The sequence below is a fragment of the Alosa pseudoharengus genome, unplaced genomic scaffold, assembly GCF_046254945.1.
Source record: "Alosa pseudoharengus isolate Yale_2024_CS ecotype anadromous, Long Island Sound unplaced genomic scaffold, YU_APseudo_1.1 YU_APseudo_1.1_scf_10, whole genome shotgun sequence".
Taxonomy (NCBI): Eukaryota; Metazoa; Chordata; class Actinopteri; order Clupeiformes; family Clupeidae; genus Alosa; species Alosa pseudoharengus.
Genome location: NW_027468565.1, coordinates 8367470 through 8375000, shown reverse-complemented (window position 1 = coordinate 8375000; position 7531 = coordinate 8367470). Strand labels below are relative to the sequence as shown.

The window sequence follows — 7531 nt, the reverse complement described above, 5'->3', positions numbered from 1 at the left end:
TGTGTCTTGGCACCACTGATCCTGGACAGATGACAGCATGACTTAATTCTGATATGCACCCCATCCCATTACACACACACACACACACACACACACACACACACTACCTGAACCGCGTGTTATCTTCCTCCCTGTGGGGTCATTGACGTTGGTGACTAGCCCCATGAGCACCTCACACCCAGCTCCTGCTGGAGCAATTGGGTCAGCATCAGTGTTCGTTAGAGCACCAGCCTGTTGCCTCGCTGCTGGCTCATGAGTTTACAAAATGATAGGTGATGTGTGCTGAAGGCTGAGTGATTCTGTCTTATAAAGCGCCATGATGATGATGATGATGATGAAGGCCGGTCGGGCTTAAGGAGGACGTGTAGAACAAGCTGGAGTGATGCTCTGTGTTTTACATCCCCCTGCCCCTCAGTGTGTCCCTTAATGAGAAGGATGATCTGCCATCTAAGCCGTCTCTGATGAATCCATGTTCGTATGAATGGACTGCCATGAGAATCCCTCTTCCTCCTCCTCCTCCTCCTCCTCCTCCTCCTCCTCATGCTGGTCTCTCCGTCATATTTATCCCGTGGACTCACTCCTTCTCTCTGTACCTCTACTGTATCTCTCTCTCCCTCTCTCATTTTTGCTCTCTTTTCCTCTCCTCTCCAACCACCTGTAGCTGGGCCTTACTTGTTCATGCATGTTGAGCCAAGCGCCCCAGTGCTCGGCCCCACTTCACCCCAGAATAGATCTCCACATCCCCCCCCCCCTACACCCACCACCACCACCACCGCCCACTTCCCATTCTCGTGAGACGAGGTAGATCCGGAAGCCTTCCCAGCAGGGCTCTGTCTGATATGTTTGATATATTAGGTTGTTATTCAGTCCAACTATATATCAAACATATTCCTACAGTGTCCCGCCCTGTCTCCAGAAGACACATGTGCTCTTGTGGTGTTTGTGTGTGTGTGTGTGTGTGTTTTTGCGCGTGCGTGTGTACGTGTTCAGTCTTGGCATGCTCTCGCAGATATAAAAGTCTTATGAGGGAAAACATACCACAAAGCATTTTTCTCCCCTTTGGTGTGTGTGTGTGTGTGTGTGTGTGTGTGTGTGTGTGTATGTATCCGCCATTGATTAGTCAAGGTCTTCTAACAGCACACCTGCGAATGTGGAGATGTTGTTGAGGGATTTATGGTGAGGGGAACGTGTCAACAGCCATCAGGAATGCCTCTGCAATTATCCACATGTGAGGCAGGGGGCTGTAGTTACAATTGTACACCACAAGGTGTCGCACTATAAGTGTTCCATCCAGAGCCGTATGGTTCCATCAAAGGACTGTTGAGAAAGATGAGTTTGTTCAGAGTGTTAATCTTGCCTCGCAATGTTGAAAGACTGATGAGCTATGCTCAACACAGACAATATTTGTTGAGCTTGATCAGACATATGCTTATTTCTAACCATGTTTATATCATTCTATAAATCTATAAATCAAATGTCTCTGGGGTTTGCCAGACAAGTTGATATATCACACAATCATGCAGTATTCTTGTTATAACATTGACTCTGTGGATGAGCTTTTGTAAAATCTTTCTAAACTTTGTTTCATCTTTCAGCAAGCAGATGAGTCTCTGGATTTTGAGGAGCAGATATTGGAGGCAGCTAAATCCATTGCCGCGGCAACAAGCGCCCTGGTGAAATCTGCCTCTGCTGCTCAGAGGGAGCTGGTGGCACAGGGCAAGGTGAGTGCTAGCTGTCGCATAATGATGACTTCACCTGAAGATGCTCTTTTTGTGTTGCACCCTTGTCGTGCTCTTTTTCACTGCCTTTCCATCTCTCCGTCACTGTCTTCCTGTCTTCCAGTCTATCTGACTGTCTCTGCTTTCATTGTCTTTCTTTCCTCTTTTTCTTGCTCTCTCCATTTAAAAAGAATCTAACCAATCTCCTCTCTGCCGTAGGTGGGCTCCATCCTTGGCAATGCTGTTGATGATGGCCAGTGGTCTCAGGGTCTCATATCAGCTGTGAGTAGCACTTTAAATTTGTCCTGTTCCCTGACCTATTCACACAAAGAGTGGATGCAGGTTCCTCTTGAAGATTATCTGGATTCAACACAGAGGAACTGTTTTAAAATCCAATGTACACCCCTCTGCGTTGATGCACCCATTTTGGTACCTTTATGATGGTTCCTTAGCTATAGGTAGAATAGAAGGGGGTTTTGGTTGAAAAAAATCCCTTGTCATGCATTTTTAGAAGAAGCAGAAGATTCTTCACTGGCAAATGGAGATTTTTGATTAAACCTTTGAATAGCCTGTGGGCAATTCCACGCAAAACTGTCACATCCATAACGCCAACACAATGCCATGGTATTTAGTTGGCATTATAGATGTTACACTTTTGTGTGGAATTGTCCCTGTACTCTCCTACGGCCCTTAGTATGTGCCCTGTATGACCACCTGGGTGATGTCCACCAGTCCCCTCTCAGGAAGCTCTAGGCTTGCCTCTGCCACAGCTCTCTGTGCCATGTTTCCTTGTATAACACAACATTGATGGAGGACAGGATGTCACCTCTGTTTGGGGCACAGTCTACTGTGTGATAGTGTGTCCATAAGAGGAACTGTTGAAGTATTTGGATTGAACTGTGTGATATGTGAAGGTGCTCTATCTAGACCTGCTCATGTGCCTCTTCCATCCCTCCCCAGGCTCGAATGGTAGCGGCGGCCACCAGTAACCTGTGCGAGGCAGCGAACGCGTCGGTCCAGGGCCACGCCAGCGAGGAGAAGCTCATCTCCTCCGCCAAGCAGGTGGCCGCCTCCACCGCCCAGCTCCTGGTGGCTTGCAAGGTCAAGGCTGACCAGGACTCAGAGGCCATGAGGAGATTACAGGTACACACACACACACACACACTTATCTTCAGATTCAACAGGCTGACTAGCATTCGTTTTATCTGTTAAACTCTTGAGTTGTCTTCCCATTCTCTGATGTGAATCTCCCTCTTGTTTGTCTTTGATTATCACACAGTGTATTTCACCCTACTTTTCTATCGCTCTGTCTCCTTATCTATCTCTTTCTCACACACATACACACACATACAGTACACACACACACACACACACACACACACACACACACACACACACACACACACACACACACACACACACACCTCCCTCTCCCTGTCTGTCAGTGTGACTCCATACAGCTGAAGTGTGTTGCTCTTAGCTATTTCTGCTCTCTCTCTCTCTCTCTCTCTCTCTCTCTCTCTCTCTCTCTCTCTCTCTCTCTCTCTCCCCCCCCCTCAGGCTGCTGGGAATGCAGTGAAGCGAGCGTCTGACAACCTGGTGAAGGCAGCCCAGAAGGCAGCCTTCGACAAACCCGACGACGACAACGTGGTGGTCAAGACCAAATTCGTGGGTGGCATAGCCCAGGTGATTTTTTTTTATCCCTATTTACTGTGCATAGGTGGAGGTGGATGGTCAGGGAATCTCTCTGTCTTTGAATGTCTATTATTCTGATCTTCAGCAAGTTCCCAGGACCATACGGCACCTTATCATTCCCACCAGTGACATGCTTAGAGACGATGGTGTCACCATAGAATTGCTTTTCAAAAGCATGTGTGTGTGTTGGAGACTGAAGTTATGAAACCACTGGACCAGAGATTCATCTCCAACCGTGGTTTGAGGTGGGGCAGTGTTGGTTTAGGAACGCCCGCTTCACATCGAACCGCCCAGCGTTGGCCGTGCCTGAAAGCCGTGGCTCAGCAGCGGCGGCCGGTCTCGGCATCTCATCAGTGGCCTCCTCAGAGGCTCTCCCAGCCCTTGCAGAGCCCAGAGGAGGACCGGTCCTGTGTTTCATCCAGGGCCAGATGGAGAGTAATTGAAGAGTGCTTTGCTGCCTGTCTGCTTGCCTGCTGCCTTTTAAAGCCCATGGTGTTTTCAGCCACAATGCTCAGCGTTCATTTGGAAAGAGCTGATTGATCTAAAGGATCCCATTGAGAACAAATGCTGTACTGTATGTGTGTGTGTGTGGTGGGGGAGTACATGATGTAAGGCTCTGCATGTGGTTTGACTGATGATGTGTTAAGGTGTGAATGTTTTTATGGGTGTGTGTGTGTGTGTGTAAGAGAGAGAGAGAGAGAGAGAGAGAGAGTCTGTGTGTGTGTGTGTGTGTGTGTGTGTGTGTGTGTGTGTGTGTGTGTGCGCATTTGTGTGTAGGGCTCCGAGCTCGTGAAAGGCATTTCTCACTCTGCCGGTACCTCTCAAGTGCTCCGCCTTCTAATCCACCACTGTCATCTTCCAAATCCACCCAAAGCTCCGTCTCCCTCGGGGCGAACGCTAGATGCGTTCTGCAGACTCGCATTTCAAAAAACCCCCCCTTCTTTTAGGACTCTGCAGTTATGTTAATTATAGGTCATGCATATCCCGCTGAAAATGCCGGCCTGCCCGTAATATCCCCTGGCATTGGAGTCCAGGCGGCCGTCTCTGAGCCTCGCGAAAGGCCGTCTTTTACTTTTTATTACGTTGCAATGTCACGATCAGGAGGGGCATGCTGGCTCATAGCGCTGTCAGCAAACCCCTTGTGTAATGATTTACAGAAGCCAGATTCACTGCAGCCTCCCCCCCCCCTCCCCCACGTGCGTGTGCGTGTGTGTGTGTGCGTGTGTGTGTGTGCGCTGCTGTCCTGCTGCATGTATTTGCAAATGAGATCTATTCACTAAGCCAGCACCAGGGAACAATATTGTTTATGGATGATGTGCTGTAGTTGTAATTGGAAGCATTAAGGCAAAGGGCTCTGAAGGGATGTTTTGCACTTCAGTTTGCGGTCTTCATTACCGGCAGGGATGTAGTAGAGGCTACACGCAAGTAAACACAGTTTACCAACCTCTTATTAGAGTTTATCCACCTCTCAAACATGTTCTGAATGCCCTTTTAAAAAATCTGATACTGCATGGCACAGTCCACCTTACCGTGAACACAGAATTCATAGTTTACCTACCTCTTATTTTACCACTACACCCCTGATTACCGGGAATAAGACTCCCACCCCACCATATAAGGCAAAATAAGGACATGATGGCTATGTTCTAAGTTCTTGGTGGGTTAGGTGGGGGATCACATTCGAAATAATGAAACGGCAGCGGTAAAGCATAGCGCATCGCACAGATCATAATAATCCAAAAGAAAAGTTACATGAACGGTTTACGTTCTGTTGCCTAAACTGACAAAACCGCCCCTACACGAAATTGATTGGTCAAAACACCTGAACATTCTTAAACTATCATTGATGAACCTTGCATTGCACTTTGACAAATAATAATCTACTGGTAGTCAAACTAATCTTACAGAAGATCTAATCTTACAAAGCACCACCTTTAGAGGTTAAGGTGGTGCTTTAATGAATATTGGATATGCTTACTAAAATGTTTGTATGTAGCCTATGCATGAGGTGGCAGGCACTTGTACACTTAGTTTTTGTCTTATTTTAATGTGAAGATGTATGGCTTCTGTTTGGGGATTCTAATGTGCCATGTGTTTTAAGTGCGTAGCTTAATGGAGTGAAATAGTGGTTAGAGTGTTAGATATTAGAAGTTCGAAATAGTGTTAGAGTGTTAAGGGCCATTCCAGGCAGGAACGATAACTATAAATATAACTATAACGATAATAGCGTCCACACTGACCAACGATAAGGAAAGTCTCTCGTGTTGATGAACGTGATGGCTAAAATGGGATGAATTCTGATTGGCTGTCAGCTTTTTATTGTTCTCAAAATCGCTCTGAAAGTGATCCCTCACAATTTGGTTCCTCATGTCGTTATCGTTATAGTTTATGTGTGGACGTCGTCATTCATATTAGCTCGAATGATTCTTTGTGCCGTTATCGTTATAGGCCCTTTAATCCTCTCTCTCTCTCTCTCCCTCCCTCCCTCCCTCCCTCTCTCTCTCTCTCTCTCTCTCTCTCTCTCTCTCTCTCTCTCTCTCTCTCTCTCTCTCTCTCTCTCTCTCTCTCTCTCTCTCTCTCTCTCTCTCTCTCTCTCTCTCTCTCTCTCTCTCTCTCTCTCTCTCTCTCTCTCTCTCTCTGTCTCTAGATCATCGCGGCGCAGGAGGAGATGCTACGTAAGGAGCGGGAGCTGGAGGAGGCCCGTAAGAAGCTGGCCCAGATCCGCCAGCAGCAGTACAAGTTCCTGCCCAGCGAGCTGCGCGAGGACGAGAGCTGAGCGCCGTCTGCCCACGCGCACGCGCACCCACTCCCACGCGCCAGGACTAGGCCATCAGTCTGTCCAGTCAGGAGGAGCCCACTGTAATCATCAGCCTCTGATTGGTTAATCCATTTGCTGAAAGAGGGGGGGAGGGAGGGGGAGGCTGTCACTGGTTGGTTGGCTGGCTGCTTGCTCGTTTTTTTTGGCCAGGGGCAGAGTTTATAACTCGTTGGTTTCTTCTCTCAATGAAGGGGGTGGGGCTACTACCTATAACTAGTTGTGGGGAGGGAGTAATCGGTGATTGAGGTCGGGGTTTAATGCAAACTAGTCCACATTTATCTAGCGTACTTGCTGGAAGCCTTGATGAGTGGCTGTGTGCTCGGTTAAGTGTGTGTGTGTGTGAGGGTGTTTGAGTCTTGGTCACCTGTGTGTGTGTCGGTTACGTGTGCCTGAGTAAGAGTCTTTCAGTGAAAATAGAATCAAGGACCATCTGAATATAGGTATATACAGTGTTTGGTCTAATGTTACTACATCATGCCGTTTAGGCCTCAGTTGACGTCTATTGGTTTTAAAAATGTAAAGGCCTCGTATTTTATAAGTATACACTTACGCAATAAATGCTATAATGTATCCTTGTGTTTTATGATACAACATATTAATGGTCAGAGTAAACCCTGTGGATGAAGTGAGTTTTAGTCTTGTGTGAGCCATTGCAATAGGATGTGTTTCTTACTTCAGAACTGGCTTAAAGCACTAATATATTACCATAGGAATGCCACACAGAAGTTCTCTCAGAACATTCCCCCTGTTTACAGTGCATGGTTGTAGCGCTCTCTCTGCCGCGTCCTCACTGGGTTAGCAAGCAGTATTAAAACCACACATATCATTATGGTTAATACCCAATCAGAAGGCTGCTTGTAAAGCCATAGGCTAGTATGTCATAGGATGTACATTATCATGTTTTAGTATAAAGAGAGGAAGTCGCTACCGACTTTTTTTTTTGTTCTTGTTGTTGTTTGTTTCTGTGCAGCGAAACATTTGGGGTCAGTTAGTTTCAGAGCAGCCACAGCAGACAGAATGAATAGCAGACTATTTACAGTGTTGTCGGTTCTGTGGAGTCGAGGTGTCAGTCGGAGTGTCTCTGCTAAGTTTCCGAGCAGGCCTTTTCCTCTGGAGCCGCCCGCATACGGCTCGGGTCTCTGTAACAGCAGTCAGGTGTGCTACAAACTTGGGTCGGATCTTCTGCTCGAACTGTCCGAGCTGTCAGGCCAATATTCACCCTGTCTTCCTTTCCTCCCCCCCCACACACACAGACAGACAGACAGACAGACAGACAGACACACACACACACACACACACA

The 7531-nt window shown here is 47.3% G+C and overlaps 1 protein-coding gene across 1 annotated transcript in view; it reads left to right on the top strand.

The window, feature by feature from the left end:
* Positions 1-6311, top strand: part of tln2b (talin 2b) — a 94492-nt gene extending 88181 nt beyond the window's left edge. The window contains exons 54-58 of the mRNA XM_076262695.1: positions 1596-1721; positions 1938-2000; positions 2679-2861; positions 3279-3404; positions 6061-6311. Of these exons, the coding sequence (XP_076118810.1) occupies positions 1596-1721; positions 1938-2000; positions 2679-2861; positions 3279-3404; positions 6061-6189 (627 nt within the window). The 3' untranslated portion in view covers positions 6190-6311. The remainder of the gene's footprint in view (positions 1-1595; positions 1722-1937; positions 2001-2678; positions 2862-3278; positions 3405-6060) is intronic.
* The last annotated feature ends 1220 nt before the right edge of the window (positions 6312-7531 follow it).